Source organism: Aristolochia californica, unplaced genomic scaffold, assembly GCF_029961685.1.
Source record: "Aristolochia californica isolate CCGP_79_NKW_82.1479 unplaced genomic scaffold, dmAriCali1.0.hap1 SCAF_8, whole genome shotgun sequence".
NCBI classification, from domain to species: domain Eukaryota; kingdom Viridiplantae; phylum Streptophyta; class Magnoliopsida; order Piperales; family Aristolochiaceae; genus Aristolochia; species Aristolochia californica.
In genome coordinates this window covers 2,063,796-2,081,689 of record NW_027182279.1, presented here as the reverse complement: position 1 = coordinate 2,081,689, position 17,894 = coordinate 2,063,796, and the positions used below count along the sequence as shown (strand labels likewise).

Below are 17,894 nucleotides of genomic sequence, written 5' to 3'. Positions count from 1 at the left end.
TTGTTTTAAGAATGGTTCTACTTGATTAATTATTTAATTATTTTGTTATGTACCTAATTAATATTATCCAAAAAACTGGCCTGGTAGAACTATTGGATAATTTTATAAAAAAATAATAATAAAATGAACCATGATTTTTCGAATAAATAGTTCTAATAACGGATTATTTATCATGTTTATCTCTTAATTTTACTATTTTTTTATAACGTTGGCAATTTGTTTTTCGTTTTAAAGATGGTTTGTGCTGTCATAGAAAAAATAATAATAAATTTTATTTTTATAAATAAATTTATAAAAAATTTGATTTATTTTTCTCGTTACCAATCCTCCGATGGAATTTCTCTATTTGAATTTTTTTAATTAATTTATTTTTTAGTAATAAAGTATTTCTAGTATTTTCACATACTATTCTGTATTTTATTAGGATATCATAACTTCTTTTATATCAAGTTATACAGAAGAAGATTTAAATAAATAATAAATATTTATTTTAAAAAATAAATATAAATAATAAAATTGAACGGAATATGTTAAAAATAAAATTATATAGAGAAAAATTTAAGCTGAAATTAATTTAAAAAATTAAAATTAAAATAGTAAATTTATTTAAATAAAGAAGAATTTATGTACACATGGAATAATTAATATGTGCATTGAAAATAAAATAATAGTTTCAATCATAAAATAAAAAAAAAATACAAGTTTGATGATGAATATCTTAAAAAATAAAAGGATTAAAATAAAATAAGGAGCTAGTTAGATATTTTAGTAACTAAAAATACTATTTATTATCAATTAACCAATATAATATATATTTTAAATAGTACATTTTATAAAATATTAAAATATAAATTTATAAGTGATTTTTAATATTAGAAAATTTGTAATGAGCAAATATAAGTAATTTACTATATTAAATTTAATATAAGTAATTTATAAAATCAAATTTAATATTAAAAAATCTTTTTAAATTAAAGTTCCAAACGACTAAGAGCACATAGACGTAATCTATCATGTATTTGCGGATTTGAAGGGTTTATCCAATTCAACTAACTATCTAAATTTTGTTCGGAGCGTGCACGTTATGGATGTGTATGAGTTACGTAGGAGCCGAGTTGTTGTCTTAAAAATCGGATTTCAATATTTTTTTGCCTTTTTCGGGGGGTGGCCGAAACAAGACTATCCGGGAAACTAACCGTGGTTAATTTAGTAGGGTTAAACGCCGGTTAGCGCCTTTAAAAGGGCGGCCTCCCTCCCCTGTTTCTCGCATCCTACCCGCCCGGAGTTTGTTTATTCCTACTGAAAACCTGCGTTGCATGGTGGAGCGTTTCGTTTCGTCTCCCCTTTCTCTTTCTTTCTAGCTTTCAGCTTTCGATTCGGCCTTCGCCGCTCCCTTCTCGAGCTCTCGCTGTTTCCGGTGCGATAGTTTTCGATCTCTTTATCTCCTTTTTATTTGTTTTTTTCTTGATGCTCTGTTTCTTCGTCTTCTTCCATAAATTTATCGTGTGCTGGTTCTTGATACTCGTTTTTTTTTTCAGCTTCATTTTAGTGCGGTTTGGTTGAACCTTGATTTCGCAGCGGGTGATCAATGTTTCTTGATCATGTTAAAACTAAAACTGTTTTTTTTTTTTCTTGGTTGTTCTTCTGTGTCCGCCGTCGCAGATTTTATGGCGGATAATATCTTTTTTTTTATTCTCTGTTCTCTTCGCAATCATCAACATTATAGCTGTAAATTGATGTTTTCTCTACGTAAGGTTTCTAATTTTCTGTTTCGAATCAGTCGGGACGAATCTCATTGTAGTCAGCCACATTAACATTTCGATCCTTTTTATGACCTTATATGTTTTGATCATATACGCATTAGCAGGTTTCTGTTACTTGTGTGTGTCGTTGATCAGATTTCATGTACAGTTCTCTATATAATAAGAACTATCTGATTTCAATATATTTCTTAATTTTAGGAACTTGAGATTTTTTTTTCTTTTTCATTTCTACTAAATAAATAAGAAGATCACGATGGTTGAGTCGAACCATCGCGTGTCGGCATGTCTCTTTTACTGTAAAATTTTAGACTCTTAGAGTCCAGAAGATCTTAACTTTGCCTAGATTTTCTAATACTGGTGTATGTACAGAGGAGAAATGGCGACTAACGGAGACTTCAGCTTCGCCAACAGTGCTCCCAAAAACCCACTGAAGAAGATCCAAACCCAGAAACGGGACAACGGGATCTGCCATGATGACAGCGCGACTCCGGTGAAAGCTAAGACGCTCGACGAGCTCCATTCCCTGCAGAAGAAGAGATCGGCCCCAACAACACCAGTTCAAGTGGATAATGGCGCCATCTTCGCTCAATTGTCCGAAGGGGAGCGCCAGAAACTCCAACTACAGTCCATCAGGTATTGCTCTCCGCATTGAGCCACCATCACCGCTATTTATAGTAAAAAAAGATGCAGAGAGAATAATTTTACTTTCTTGTCCTTAATGTAACTGCTCTCTGCCTTGCAAATATTTAATTCTTGAACCCTTTTGCAGTGCATCACTGGCTTCCCTCGTGAGGGAGACCGGCCCGAACGTAGTGAAGGGTGATCCGGCGCAAAAGACTGAGGGCGCAAAGACTGTGAGCCACCACCACCACCACGTCGTCGCTCCCACAATCGGCGTCAGCGACAGCGCGCTAAAGTTTACCCACGTCCTCTACAACCTCTCCCCTGCTGGTAATATGTTGAAGCGCTCGGGGTTACTTCCGTCTTTTCACTGTCTGTAAAATCGTCATTTTTTTTCTTTTGTTCTATGCTCGGTTGGAAACCGGCGTTTACAAAGCTACGCCTTTTGCCGTCGCTTTCGTCTGCACAAAAAGTGACTTATCCGGCTAAATTCGTCTATGCATCACGCAACACGAGAAGAAAATGAAAGTTCGATTTTCTCGTGTTTTGCTTCGAAGAAGTTAAATTCTCTGCTACCGCTAACCCTTGCTTTTAACGTGAAATTTCTCAGAGCTTTACGAGCAAGCGACTAAGTACGAGAAAGGGTCGTTTATCACATCCAGTGGGGCGCTTGCGACACTTTCAGGGGCGAAGACTGGTCGCGCTCCACGCGATAAACGCGTCGTCAAGGACGAGACCACCGAAGATGAGCTTTGGTGGGGCAAGTAAGTCGTCTTTCTTCCCTGTTAAACCCCATATTCGCTTTATTTGACGACGACATATGGTCATGGCACTCGGCTGTCTGGCACAGGGGTTCTCCTAACATTGAGATGGACGAGCAAACCTTTTTGGTGAACAGAGAAAGGGCCGTCGATTACCTTAATTCCTTGGACAAGGTAACGTTCTTCTTCCTTAGAAATTTGTCTTTGATGGCCGTAAATGTAATTTCCACAAACTCATTCTCTACGACTTTCACTCATATTGAATAAAAAAATAGTTTGGGCCGAATCTTCTGGTGCTTGGGTCGTGTGAAAAGTCAACTTACAAAGATAGCTTCTGATTTTTTAAAGAGTAATCAGTAAATGATTAAATGTAGAATTTTCGATGACTAGTTCAGTTCAGAATAGATTGTTCATGACAGCTTAGGATTCCTTGTCAGCAAAAAGGGTATCCATATCCTCTCCTACATCCACGGCAAGATACCTATCTGCAGTATCCCAAATTACGTCACTGGACTGAAACGCTGCCGGAAGACCCATTCAAGCTTTTATCTTTTCCTACCTAACGACGAAAAGTATGCACCGATTCTGTGTATGGTTCGTTCACCCTGTTGTGGTTTGGCTCTTTACGAGTTTTCTCTAGTACATGATCTGTCGCTTCATGGACACTCTGGTGCTTTCCTTCTATACGAGGAGGTTAGTAGTAATCGATCATTGAGACTTGAAAGCACGCAAATGGTGTACATTGTACAGGTGTCTTAACAATGCTTGACTAGAGAGGGGCATTTTTCACAAATGTAGGCATCTTGTGTGGAATTCTTAATCGGTTGTATAATGCTTGTGCAGGTGTTTGTCAATGATCAATTTCTGAACTGGGACCCAGAGCACAGGATCAAAGTCCGGATCGTCTCAGCAAGAGCTTATCATTCATTGTTCATGCACAACATGTAAGTATAAAGAACACTACTCTATCCTCTCCCATGGCCACTGGTACCAGATAAGTCCTCTTTAACGTTACTTGTTTCACAACTGAATGGAAAATGTAAATATATATACCAAGAGAAACGGAAGATAATTGCGTGGGTGGCAGGTGTATCCGACCCACCCCTGAAGAGCTGGAGAATTTCGGTACTCCGGACTTCACCATTTACAATGCCGGGCAGTTCCCTTGTAATCGTTACACCCACTACATGACCTCCTCGACTAGTGTTGACCTAAACCTTCCGAGAAGGGAAATGGTCATTCTCGGCACTCAATACGCCGGGGAGATGAAGAAAGGTCTATTCAGCGTAATGCACTACCTCATGCCCAAGAGACAAATTCTGTCCTTACACTCTGGATGCAATATGGGGAAAGATGGAGATGTAGCCCTGTTCTTTGGTTTGTCAGGTAAGTGTTGGATCGTCGGAATGGGAAGAGCCAGCATCCAACTGACAGATAACCCAATTCAAAACTCTTAACTGTTACTGTTACATTCTTCTATTATTTCCAGTTTTACTAATTGCACTTCTTTTTACTTCAAAAATTTGTTTAGGTACTGGGAAGACAACTCTATCCACTGATCACAACAGGTATTTGATTGGAGACGATGAGCACTGCTGGAGTGAAAATGGTGTTTCAAATATTGAGGGTGGTTGTTATGCAAAGTGCATTGATCTGTCAAGGGAGAAGGAACCAGATATCTGGAATGCTATCAAGTTTGGAACTGGTAATCACCATTTATTATATAGTTTGCTATCCAGAAGCTTGTGACCTAACCATTGTTTTGAGTTTTTTTTTAACTATTTCGGTGGTGGCTTTGGCAGTTCTGGAAAACGTGGTGTTTGATGAGCACACTAGGGAGGTGGATTACTCGGATAAATCGGTCACTGGTACGTATAATGTATAATGTTTGATAGACTCTCCCGCCTGAGAGTGCAGAAGAGACGATGCAACTAAGAATTATATTTTCTCTCATCTAAGTTTAGAGTTAGATGTGAATATTTCAAGTCCTTAATTTCTTGGCAGAGAACACACGAGCTTCTTACCCGATTGAGTACATCCCAAATGCAAAGATCCCTTGCGTAGGTCCTCACCCAGTGAATGTAATTCTACTGGCATGTGATGCCTTTGGGGTACTCCCACCCGTGAGCAAGCTCAACCTGGCTCAAACCATGTACCACTTCATCAGTGGCTACACTGCTCTGGTACATCCAGTTGCTCATCTTATACTGCTGTATTATCTTAATTTAAATGGAAGAAATACCATTTTTAACTATTCTTGATCCAACAGGTTGCCGGAACAGAGGAAGGTATAAAGGAGCCTCAAGCCACATTTTCAGCATGCTTCGGTGCAGCATTCATTATGATGCATCCCACCAAATATGCAGCTATGCTGGCTGAGAAGATGCAGAAACACGGCGCCACCGGGTGGCTTGTTAACACCGGTTGGTCTGGTGGAAGGTAAAATAAGAAATTGAAAGCTTTCGTTGAAATTGTTCTCTGCATCGGAACAATAGGGGTGTTATGCTCATTACTAAACTTCAATGGAAGAGAATCAAATGAGGATACATTGGGGGGAAAATGAAACTTCCATGGAAGAGAATCAAACGAAACACTTTCATAATTGAAAAAGCACAAGCTCTCATTTTAATTTGAAGAATACATGTTGATTTTGAATTGTGCTATGTGATTTTCTATGTAAATCTGAGGCATGTACACGCTATCTTGTAGGTATGGCACAGGGAATCGTATTAAATTGGTGTACACCAGGAAAATCATTGATGCTATCCATTCAGGCAGTCTTCTGAATGCAAATTACACCACGTCAGAGGTGTTTGGGCTCCAGATCCCTACAGAACTTGAAGGAGTCCCATCTGAGATCCTAGATCCAGTTAACACAGTAAGTGGAAGGAAAGCTTATATTGATTTGTTCATCAGGATTATCTAGATTGTGATTCTGGTATATGATTCTGGGTGGCAGTGGGCGGACAAGAAGGCATACAAGGAAGCTCTGCTGAAATTGGCAGGTCTCTTTAGGAAGAACTTTGAAGTTTTTGCCAATCACAAGATCGGAACGGACAGCAAACTGACAGAGGAGATTCTGGCCGCTGGACCCAATTTCTAACTTCAGAAATGGGAAATGAGGTGGAAAGGAAGAAGACCAAGTTATATATAAGGGGTAGGACAGAATAAGAATTAATGTGCAGATGATGTTGTATCATGTGTGGCCTGTAAATGTTAGATGAAATAGACAGCGTTGCCAATCCCTATCCATGAATTCACCAAAAAAAAAAAGAGAGCTTTTGTTATGCTGGAAAGGAAGTGAGATTTTTGATTATAGAAAAGATGTTTGGGCTTGAGCGTGGGCATGTGAATAAAAAGTTTTTTAATTTCTTCCCTGAAAGTGGAATTGAGATTAACACGTCTGGGGGTACCCAGACGTTTACCTATGTGCTTTCATGTCGTGAAATGCATCAACCTTCGTTATAGACACTAAAAGATGAGACCCTCAAACACATTATGGAACAACTTGGCACCATTAATGATAAACTAATTGCCCAAGAAATTCGGTCAGCCAAAGGAAAAAGCCATGTAGAAACTAATTCTCCTAGGGGTTATGATATCAAAGATGAAGATTTCCCTCGTGCTCATCGAGGCCCCTATATTTGATGGTCGTTTGGATCCATGGTACTTTCTACGTGGGTTCGTGAGTGTTGCTCAATTTTTCTGGGAAAATGTTGAGGCAAGAAGACTCAAGCCACCTATTACTCACTGGGAGGAAAAAAACTCAAGCTCTAGATAAAATACCTTCCTGTAGAAGCACCCTTCTTGATCATGGCACAATGTTAGGCAAAGGAATAAAACAACCGCCAAGTATTCTATGTATCCCCTTGAGTCGACCATCAAGCTTTAGATATTGTATTAATGTATCCCCTTGAGTCGACCTATGATAAAAAATTCTATGCGATTGCACAAGCTTTATGTTATTGGCATCACGATCTTCTTCCACATGAATTCTTCTTGTACGCCCTTCGATATCTCAATTTTCTAAAGAAACTTAATTCTATGCATGGGTGATGGGTCGTTTATCTACAAGCATACTTTTTTGTTGTGAAGCACCAATTTGGGAGTGTGAATAAAGTGACAAATGCCCTCAATCGCAAGATTAGTTTATTGTTTGCTATGAGTGTGCAAGTTACAGGTTTTGAGAAATTCAAAGATGACTACACTTCATGTCCCGACTTTGCTAAGGTATACACTGAATTGCGAGGGACATCAACACATCATTGGTGACTTCTATCTCCGATATGAAAATCTATTTTGAGCAAATAAGCTATATGTTACCCTTATGTCAATGTGAAACTTTTTGGTTTAGGAACTCCATGTGGGAGAACTCAGAGACACATTGGGCAAAATAAAACAATTGAGGAGGCAGAAAGTTGATTTTATTGGTTGAACTTAAAAAGGGACATCGCAAAACTAGTGAGACAGTGTAGGACAAATCAATTTGGCAAACATAAGAAACAAAAACAATGGGTTATAGATGCCCCTACCAGTCCCTACATGCCCTTGGCAATATCTCAACATCGGTTTTATCTTAGGTCTACCATGTACATTTTGAAAAAATAACTCTGTGGTAGATTGTTTTTCCAAGATAGTTCTCTATTGCATCCAAAGTAGTTTGACTATTCTTTGATGACATCATCATACTGAAATCGTTAAAACCGCAATTTAGGTAACCATCATCAGACATGAGCACAATTTGCATAAATAATTCGATGAATAGGTCAATAGGTATGAGCACGTTTCAAGTTATCTATGGGTATCAACTTAAAAAACCTTTAGATATCGTATTAATGTATCCCCTTGAGTCCATTATTTAATATGAACGTCGTCAAGTCTAAAAATTATATGATGAAATTAATAAATGTATTCTGACAAGTAATGCCCAATAGAAATGTTTAGTAATATGCATAAAAATGCTAATGAAGGTGACTATATCATGATTCAAATTCAACTTGATGCTACCATAATGCGAGACCATTTAAGATCTGAAATAACTGGGAACTAAAGCTTATGTTTTTGTTTGACACCTGAATCTCACATTAACTCCACTTTTAACATTAAGGATGTAATCACTTAATAACTTAAGTAACCCGTTCCTACTAGGGGTGGCATCGAATCGAGCCGAGTCCGAACTTACCTATGTTTGAGTTGGGTTTGATTTAAATATTTCAAACTCGAGCTCGAGCCAAGCCTAACCTCGAACCTAAAATTGTAATCGAACTCGAGTTTAATAATTTTAATCAAGTTCGAGCTCCAATCTACATTTAAAATTTACATAAAATAGATGTCAAATAAATTGTATATAGAATTATGCATATATTTTTCGTAAAATTAGGCATAACCTCTATATATTAATCCTGCATAGAATTATTTATACACTACATAAAATCTTTTGCCCAGATAAGTATTTACTCGATTATTTACATATAAATTATTAAGTCAAATAAGTATGAGTAAATATTATTTTGTATCTTATTATACGGTTACTTGATAATTCGACAAAGTGAGAGGTAATTTTTGTAAGTTTTAAGACTACATGCGTAAGTAGAGGGTCTTTCTTTATATTCTAAAGGAGAATAACTTATTAAAATATTTGCTTAAAATAATTTGGTTGTATTTTAATTCATATTATACAATTTTTATATTTTATAAGATTTTATACTATAATTTAAGCATATAACATTTTAAATACTTTATATTCCATCATCATCTTCCATCATTGAAGATAAAAAACCCGTTCTCCTTGGCAACTAGACTAAATTTTCTCACCCTATCAACTTATCTTCTACGTTCCTGTAACTTTGCTTCAGCTACAAATCTGTTCAAAACCAAAGCCAGTCTCCCCAGAGAGTCTCCCGCTTCCTCTTTCCATCAGAACTCACCCGCCCATGGATGAAATTGCCACACTAGCAAAAGCTTTCTGCTTTCTAATTTGAAGCTGGCTGGATTAGAGAAGTCCCTCACAGTCTATTTAGACAATAGAGTGAAGGTGTTGGATGTGTGTTACTCAGTGTCGACGGAGATCGAGAAGTTTGTCTACTAGGGTTCAATTTCCTTCGCTTGGCCTCCGGTGTCTCCTACTCTTTTGAGTCACTACTCACAGAGACGTTTGTCTTCGAATTCTTGAGGAATGAACATTTCCATTCACTTGCGAAATCACTTCAGCAGAATCCCAACATCACGATTCAAATGAAACCCAATGAGCCAAATTAAGGTTTGTTAACTTAAATGAGCCTTGGATGATCCAGAAAAACCGAATCAAATTGAGCCAAATTCATGCCCCTCACAAACCAACTCAGTTCAATGCCATCCTTAGTTCCAAAACTACCTTTCCACCCCAAAAAGATAATTGATGGGGACCGATGTGCCTCTAGTAACACAAATCTACACTAACAAACATCTGACCCCACTAGGACCCACCACCCCCATATATTTATAATTTTTATTAGATTTTTTATTTTAAATTTTCCTAATTTTACAATTAATGATTAGTCATTTAAAAAAAAATGAATTTAAATTGTTTTTCTTTATTAAGGGAATGTAGTCAGATTAATGGGATAAATTATTAATGAATTAAAATTATCCCCTTCAATATCTTTTCTTCTTATCAATCTTTTCCCCACTTCTACCGTCATAAGCATTCACCATAAAAAACACAAACACAACTGGAAAGAAACAACAACAAAACAAGCAACATAGCAAACAGCAACGGATACTGGATGGCATTCACGCTCAATATTCATCTGCCTCGTCATCGTCAGCTTCACCTGACTCTGCTCCAACTTCCTCGTAATCTTTCTCCAGAGCAGCCAGATCCTCACGAGCCTCTGAGAACTCACCTTCTTCCATACCCTCACCCACATACCAGTGGACAAAAGCACGCTTAGCATACATCAGATCAAACTTGTGGTCAATTCTTGAGAACACTTCTGCCACACTTGTAGAGTTGGAAATCATACACACAGCCCTCTGCACTTTGGCCAAATCTCCACCAGGCACAACAGTTGGAGGCTGATAATTGATACCACACTTGAACCCAGTAGGGCACCAATCCACAAACTGGATTGTCCTCTTCGTCTTTATGGTAGCCACAGCAGCATTAACATCCTTGGGGACAACATCACCTCGGTACATGAGGCAGCAAGCCATGTATTTGCCATGGCGAGGATCACATTTGGCCATCATAGATGATGGTTCAAATGCAGAGTTGGTGATCTCAGCCACAGATAACTGCTCATGGTAGGCTTTCTCAGCAGAAATGACTGGAGCATAGGAAGACAACATGAAGTGAATCCTAGGGTAAGGCACAAGATTGGTCTGGAACTCAGTAACATCCACATTGAGGGCTCCATCAAACCTCAAAGAGGCAGTAAGGGAGGAGATCACCTGAGAGACAAGGCGGTTGAGATTTGTGTATGTAGGTCTCTCAATGTCAAGGGATCGGCGGCAGATGTCATAGATAGCTTCATTATCAAGGAGTACAGCCACATCTGTGTGTTCCAAAAGAGAATGGGTGGAAAGAACACTGTTGTAAGGCTCGACCACAGATGTTGAGACCTGAGGAGAAGGGTAGACTGTAAATCCAAGTTTTGACTTCTTGCCATAATCAACAGAGAGACGCTCCAGCAGAAGGGATCCAAGCCCAGAGCCAGTGCCCCCACCAACAGCATTGAACACTAAGAAGCCCTGGAGGCCAGTGCAGTTGTCTGCAAGTTTACGAATGCGATCCAAGCAGAGATCAACAATCTCTTTTCCAATTGTGTAATGACCACGGGCAAAGTTGTTGGCAGCATCCTCCTTGCCACTGATGAGCTGCTCGGGATGGAAGAGCTGGCGATAGGTACCCGTGCGGACTTCATCAATGACAGTGGGTTCCAGATCAACAAAGATTGCACGGGGAACATGTTTGCCAGCACCTGTCTCACTAAAGAAGGTGTTGAAGGCATCATCTCCTCCAGCCACAGTTTTGTCACTTGGCATTTGACCATCAGGCTGAAGAAAAGAGATTCATTAGAATTAAATATCTGATTCATTTAGATTAAAAAAAGAAAAAACAGTGTAAAAGACTGTACCAAAACCAGAACAGAGCAAATCGGAAGAGTATGTACCAAAAACCAAAACAGATTCATGCGCAAAGCAAGACATATACGGTGTAAGAGGAGAAAAAGTTCATATTTATAAAGAAAATTGAAAGAAAAACACAAAATGTAGACATAAAATAAATACCAAGGGAAACTTTTTGGTCACCCCATTTCCATGACGTTAACAGTAGATCTAAGAAGTTTACAATGGAAACAATGAGCAACCCAAATAAATGAAAAACTGATAGGAAGATCTTGCAGTCCAGCACTAAAATGTAGGTTAAAATAAGACAAAATGCAATGGTAAATAAGAGAATATATTTGAGAAGGGAGCAATATTATCCGGGGCTTCAGATCTAAAAGTAGACGGGTCAGATCTTAGAACCATAACCTGAAAACCAAAATGAACCACATACAATGACATCTTTGAAATCCAAAACAGGATACAGACATAATAAGAACATATATTTGAGAAGATAACAACAATGTCCAGAGCTTAATAGATCTTAGATCAGGGTCAGATCTAAGAACCATAAACCGAAAACCACAATGAATGACATAAAATGACATTTTTGTACTCCAAGACAAGATTCAATCATAATAAGGACATAAATTTAAGAAAGAAACAAAGATATCCAAATTTTGAAAGATCTAAAAGCAAAAGAGCCAGATCTAAGAACCTTAAACCGAAAATCAAAATGAACCACAATAATAAGCGAAGATTTTTTCATACCCACACAATAAGCAAAGATCCATAAGCGTCTAACAACAGATGTAGATATATCAAGGCGTAAAAAAATACATCAAAAATGAAAACAACACATTCACCGCAATCTCACCTGGATGCCATGCTCCAGGCAGTAAAGCTCCCAGCAGGCATTGCCGACCTGAATACCGGCCTGGCCAATGTGAATCGAAATGCACTCTCTCATTTTCGAAATCGAGGGAGTAGAAAACAGAAATGAGAAATGAGGAACGAGATCGGGAACCAAGCAAAGGGGCAGGCGTTTGTGATGACGCCTTGTACTGAGATGGGCATTTCCAATCTGAATTTATATAAGATCAGAGAGAGGGAAAAATCGAGTGCCTTAACCGCGGTTACCTAACTAGTGTTAGAAACGAATTTTTCTGTAGTTCGCCGCGTTCTACACTATACCGTGACCTGCCCTATTCTCTTCCCCTCTCCCCTCCATGGTTGCATTAGAAATGTAAGTGAAGCTTATAGTAGAAGATATTATATTACAACAAGCTCCTAGAATATGACTATTAGATTGAAATATTTCAAGTCTAAACTTCGAATGATGAAGCCCGTAGTAGATTGGTAGATTGTTAATTCTACTAAAGTCCCGCATTTACGGTTAATCCAACAAGTACCATTTTAATGGTTAGACTAATAGTAATTCTATTAACTTACTTAATTGTCGTAGTTGACTAGTACTTTAGGAGATGAATGATGATCTCAAAAATCTCAAAGCTCAGTATTCAATTTGACTGTCACCAACTGAGATAGTTTTGACTATCAGTATCATTGCTATTAACCTTCTAATATATTCGAATTGACTTTGACTAACTGGGATAGTTTTGACCATTCAATTTCTAAGATGTAATCAAAATTGCATATTTTCTCTCCAAATTTCCAAATTCCCTTGAACACTAGAATCAACCATTAGAGTAAAATAATACTAAATTCAACCCTAATTTCACTTCGTACACCCTTGTATGAGTATCAACTAGGTGGGCCCCACTTTAAAAAGTAGGGCTAGGGCAAAAATTGCAATTAGTGCCAACCACTAGAGTAGAATAATCCAAATGTATGCAATCAAAATAGCATAAGCCATAAAAAAACACCAACGATAGGGCTGACGTCAAGCAATTAATGAATGACATAGGCAAAGGACACAGTGTTGGGGTGTGCACATTGCGAAAAGGTAGATTTTCAATTCAATAAACCCTCATGTGGCAGTTGTCAGAGTGGTTCCGTCCACTTTTGTAGGTGGTAGCTTTTTGCACCTAATAGATCGGTCTGTTGGGTAGTATTGGCTAGCCGCTGTCATGGTATCAGAGCCGGGCACGCCATATCCCGCGTTCGAATCCCATGAGAAGCGGTCAAGAATGGGAGGGGTGGGTGTCAGAGTGGTTTCGTCCACTCTTGTAGGCGGTAGCTTTCCAGACCTAACAGATCGGTCTTTTGGGTGTATTAGCTAGCTGCTGTCATGGTATCAGAGTTGGGCACGCTACCCGCACTCGAATCCCGTGAGAGGCGGTAGAGAATGGGCAGGGTGGATGTTAGAGTGGTTTCGTTCACTCTTGTAGGCGGTAGCTTTCCGCACCTAACAGATCGGTTTATTAGGTATATTGGCTTGCCGTTGTCAACAGTAATTAACCACATAATTACTCAATATACTGTAGGAATCAACACCCTAGGGTTATGGCAAAAGAAGAACACATAAGTTCAAATTTTTATTAACCAATTAACCAAGGAACTAAAGAATTCCTTTCCTAGAGACTGATGCCTTCAGGGCCAATGAAGGATTGAAGCTTCCAACCAAAATCCACTACTTTAATACCATGAAAAAGTATAAAATTGACGAGTATAGAGAGAAAATTTGAGAGAGAGAAGGAGAGAAAGATGAGAGATGAGAGATGAGAGTGTTTTGGAATAACTCTCGTTCACTTAAACCCTTATATCTTCCAATATACCTATTCAAATTACACCAAATTTGAACTAGAGACAAATCTAAGCATACTGAAAAATACAATATCTACTCTAGAGACAACCGTTAATATAAAAAGATCGAACTACCCTTCAACTATTTCTCTTACATATTATCAGATTGTCCTTCCACGTTAGGAGTAAGTTTTTCTTAGTTTACCCGTTGTTCAGTTCATTAGTTGATTATGAGTTAAAATTAGGGAGTTGTGGTGAGCTGGGCATAGAAGGGCATTATGTACTTTTGACTTATTATGATTTAAAGTAAGGGTTAATAAGGAGGGGTGAAGTTCAGACCTCTCAACAAATTCCGAAAGATATACATTCTTTCTCTATCTCTGGTGTTTCTCCTTTCTTTTTCTTCTTCTCTCTTTTTCTTCTGAATGTTCCACTTTTACACTTACCAAGCCAAGGCACCAGTACGGACAGCTAGGCTACTAATTAAAGAAACCTCTATACTTCTTCTAGACAATCTAAGAAATGTTCAGAGTACAATTGCCATCAAAAGGATGGAGCTTTACCTTCACTTTCTTTACAATATTTGCACCTGGAATTGTGTTCTTCGTGTTGCCTCAGTTCTTTACAAAAACCACAACTTTTGGTAATGTAAGACTGGATTTATTCAATTGACAAATACGTCCAGGCTATCTCCTCTACTTCATTTTTTTTATATGTGTCAGTTGGTATGAGCTTGTGAATGTTAATGTTTCTATACGAGTAGTTTCAGAAATCCAAGAAAATTGGTTTATAATATTTTCACGGCAGAAAGATGAGTTTTTTTTCCTATTTCAGGTTGTGTTGTCTACTCCTACTTTTATTGCATTTGAACTTCTAACAAATGGGGTTGTGGGAAAAAAAAATCTGGAATTCCTTGTCCCTGGCAAATATCTTATCTTTATATTGTTGCTTGTGTTGGATTGTGGTTCTACTCTTCAAGGACTTCTTAAGTCGTGTCTTTAATGTGATCTAATTCAAGTTTGATGCAGGTCAACATTCAAACTCCCAATGGAACACAAATTGGGCCTTTGCCCACACACATATCCTGCTCTAATATCACTGTCGAATTAAGCTTGGTTTCATCCCAAAAATAACTAGTCAAGTTAAGAAACACCTTTCCCAACTATTAAACCCAAGATCTTTTAATAGATCATTCCTTGTGAGACTATTATCTAACACTTTAACCTCACATGTGTAGCTTTTTCATGGCTCCTACTTGTGGACAGTTTGGGTGGAGGGTCCATATACTAACAACTACTCTAATACCATGTGAAGGTTAGGTCCATGACCCATCCTAAAATGATTAGCCATTTATGATCTCTTGCTCAACCTTATAATCCATTAATATTTTTTAACATTTCTCAGTAACGGACTTTTGCCACTCAAATATGTACAACAACTAAATATTACTATAAATTGGTGTCACTAGCCAAATTTGTTTTGGGGCTTATAAATATGGGATCAAAGACAATTGATGTAGTTTGGATTTTTTATGGAAATTAATAACATTTTAAGCACTTTGAGCTCAAATTTTATTTTCTTCTTCTTTGTGCTCATAGTTTTGTTTGGTCGCTTCTCTCTCGATCAAAACAAAGACCTTTCTTTCTCCTATCTGATTAGATAAATATTAGACATTCCATTCAGTCCTTAAATTTTTAAAAACTAGGTCAATCTTTTTACATAGGCCATTCAGTCGATTCGAATGAGTAATTTGCCAATTTTCTTCTAGAGTGTTTTTTTTTTTTTGCCAAAATTGATCATTTAATTTTCACAATTAGTTCTTAAATATTTTTATCATCAAAATTAACTTAATGACAACCTTTAGGATAAAAATGTAACGGTGAATAAGTGATCCCCTTATAAGAAAAATATTTTAATGAATCACGTCGACATGTCGAGCATGAAAAATATAGAATGGAAAATTAAACATTGCCAACAAATATTTAGTGTCACCAAAAATTAATTTAATATTGATAAAAATAAAAGCATATTTCTCAGTTTTCAAACAAAAGTATATGCATAGATTTTTATTGATTTTGAATTTGAAATATACCTCAGTTTAGAAACTAAGGTATATTCATATATTTTCAACAACTCAAAATTCATTAATCAATAACACTGAGGGGGGGTTAGTGCACATGACTCAGGACATGATATTCAAGCGCATTACGCAGTTCATGTCCTGATGTCGTTAGGGGGCGCCAAAATTCATGGCATGTACATGAATATACATGAACCAAGAGTTCATGTGTAAAGAGTAACGGGCGGAAAGTGCTTTCCGCCCGATTTTGAGAATCATCCACTTGATTCTCTCGCGTGGGCTCTCTCTGGCTCGACCGTCTCTGTTTTTTTTTTCATTTCGATCGTTTCATTCCCGCACACAGCGACTCTCATTCCCACAGCCCTCTGTCGTCTCCGTGAAGCCCAAGCTCTCTGCTCGTTCTCTCGTCTCCGCCGTCTCTCTCCGGTCTCCCTCTCTACTACCGCCGTCTCTCTCCGGTCTCCCTCTCTCCGGTTTTCCCGTAGCCCTCTCTCGTCTCCGTTCCCGCAGCCCTCTCTCGTCTCCGTAACCCTCTCTCGTCTCCATTCCCGCAGCCCTCTCTCATCTACTCCCTCTCTCATTTCCGCAGACCTCTCTCATTCCCGCAGAGCACGGGAGGTCAAGCATTTACAGAGCTTCTCGGCCTCCCTCTCTTCTCCCTCTCGGCGTACCGTCGGAGCGCCGCCTCTGTCGGCATTGCCCGCCGCCGTTGCCGGTCGTTGCCTTTGCCTAGCCGGCTCCGTCGCCATCGCCCCGCTGGCTCGCTGCTGAGGAAGACGAAGAAGTTTAATTTTTCCTAAGTTAGGAAAAATTAAACTATCTTCATAAAAATTATTAATTTATAATTTTTATTTATAAAATAATTATTTTATTTATAAAATAATTATTAAATATTTTTATTTATAAAATAATTATTTTATTTATAAAATAATTATTTTTATTTATAAATTACTATATTAAAATAGCGATTTAATAGTTATAATTAAAATATTTTTAAAATAAATATTTGATAAATTATTTTGGCATAATTATCCGATTGTTATAGTTAATTAAACTAATGGTTTTAAATTTTGTGATAATATATTATTAATTAATAATATATAAAATATATTATGTACAAATATATAGTGTGTTAAAGTTATGATTAGATCAATTTTTTTTCTTAAATTATTCATTTTTAGGTTAAAATATATCATATGTTATTAATAAATTAATAACTTAATGTATTATTTTTTTATTTATAATGTTATTTATTTATTATTTGTAATTAATCATATACATATTTCATTGGCTCATGTAATTACCATATTAATGTACAATAAAATATCTAATTCAATTAATAAATATATTAGTATATTTAATTATACATTCAATAACTTATTTGTGTAGTAATAATGGTTGTTTTACCTAATTTGGGGTTTAAGGATTATGTTGTAATTAAGTGCACTGTAAAGGTTTAGAAATTCTCTTGTTTTTTATGTTTTTCTCATGTTAGGGCACTAACACTGGAAACTGTTTTCCAGTGCACATGAAGTCCTCAACACTAACACAAATTCTTACCTGATCTTCATGAACATGACATGACATGATCTTCATGTTGGACATGACTTGATCTTCAAGAATCCACTTTGGGGCACTAACCCCCCCTGAATTCATTTTCTCTTACACGACAATTCTTTATTCACGATAGCGTTATGGCACGAAATTGCAATTTCAACAAATAAGCCCATAAAACGAAGGCCCAGTTAGCCCAACTCCAATGGCTCAGACGAGACAAACATAAAAGTATGAACGGCCAATCGTAATTGTTTCTCATCGAGGTATTGACTGCACCGCGCCAATTGTTATTTTTGGATAACGAGGAAACAGAATCGC

At 37.4% G+C, this 17,894-nt stretch overlaps 2 protein-coding genes across 3 annotated transcripts; one reads left to right on the top strand and one right to left on the bottom strand.

Moving 5' to 3' along the window:
• Positions 1 to 1,286: 1,286 nt before the first annotated feature.
• On the top strand, positions 1,287 to 6,520 carry LOC137939018 (phosphoenolpyruvate carboxykinase (ATP) 1-like). Its single transcript, XM_068784178.1, has 13 exons — positions 1,287 to 1,417; positions 2,133 to 2,396; positions 2,533 to 2,714; positions 2,995 to 3,148; positions 3,235 to 3,319; positions 3,989 to 4,089; positions 4,233 to 4,531; positions 4,677 to 4,850; positions 4,948 to 5,013; positions 5,150 to 5,328; positions 5,415 to 5,584; positions 5,855 to 6,023; positions 6,105 to 6,520. The coding sequence occupies exons 2-13, from the start codon at positions 2,140 to 2,142 to the stop codon at positions 6,246 to 6,248; spliced, it is 1,980 nt and encodes a 659-aa protein (XP_068640279.1). The 5' UTR covers positions 1,287 to 1,417; positions 2,133 to 2,139; the 3' UTR covers positions 6,249 to 6,520.
• Positions 6,521 to 9,734: 3,214 nt separating this feature from the next.
• LOC137938184 (tubulin alpha chain-like) lies at positions 9,735 to 12,308 on the bottom strand. 2 transcript variants are annotated; one of them, XM_068783177.1, is made up of 3 exons: positions 12,111 to 12,308; positions 10,118 to 11,182; positions 9,735 to 10,032 (listed from the first exon to the last, which is right to left on the bottom strand). In XM_068783177.1, the coding sequence occupies exons 1-3, from the start codon at positions 12,201 to 12,203 to the stop codon at positions 9,832 to 9,834; spliced, it is 1,359 nt and encodes a 452-aa protein (XP_068639278.1). In that variant the 5' UTR covers positions 12,204 to 12,308; the 3' UTR covers positions 9,735 to 9,831. The 2 variants fall into 2 exon arrangements, with proteins under 2 accessions (XP_068639278.1, XP_068639277.1); XM_068783176.1 differs by having other exon boundaries at positions 9,735 to 11,182.
• Between the last annotated feature and the right edge of the window lie 5,586 nt (positions 12,309 to 17,894).

Excerpts from the sequence above, each read along its gene's own strand:
- LOC137939018 (XM_068784178.1), top strand. The coding sequence starts at position 2,140 with ATGGCGACTAACGGAGACTTCAGCTTCGCCAACAGTGCTCCCAAAAAC. Across the intron at positions 5,329-5,414 it reads TCAGTGGCTACACTGCTCTG|GTTGCCGGAACAGAGGAAGG; the intron begins GTACATCCAGTT and ends TTGATCCAACAG. Across the intron at positions 5,585-5,854 it reads ACCGGTTGGTCTGGTGGAAG|GTATGGCACAGGGAATCGTA; the intron begins GTAAAATAAGAA and ends GCTATCTTGTAG.
- LOC137938184 (XM_068783177.1), bottom strand. The coding sequence starts at position 12,203 with ATGAGAGAGTGCATTTCGATTCACATTGGCCAGGCCGGTATTCAGGTC. Across the intron at positions 11,183-12,110 it reads GCCTGGAGCATGGCATCCAG|CCTGATGGTCAAATGCCAAG; the intron begins GTGAGATTGCGG and ends TCTTTTCTTCAG. Across the intron at positions 10,033-10,117 it reads ACTCTACAAGTGTGGCAGAA|AAGGTGAGTTCTCAGAGGCT; the intron begins GTGTTCTCAAGA and ends AGGGTATGGAAG.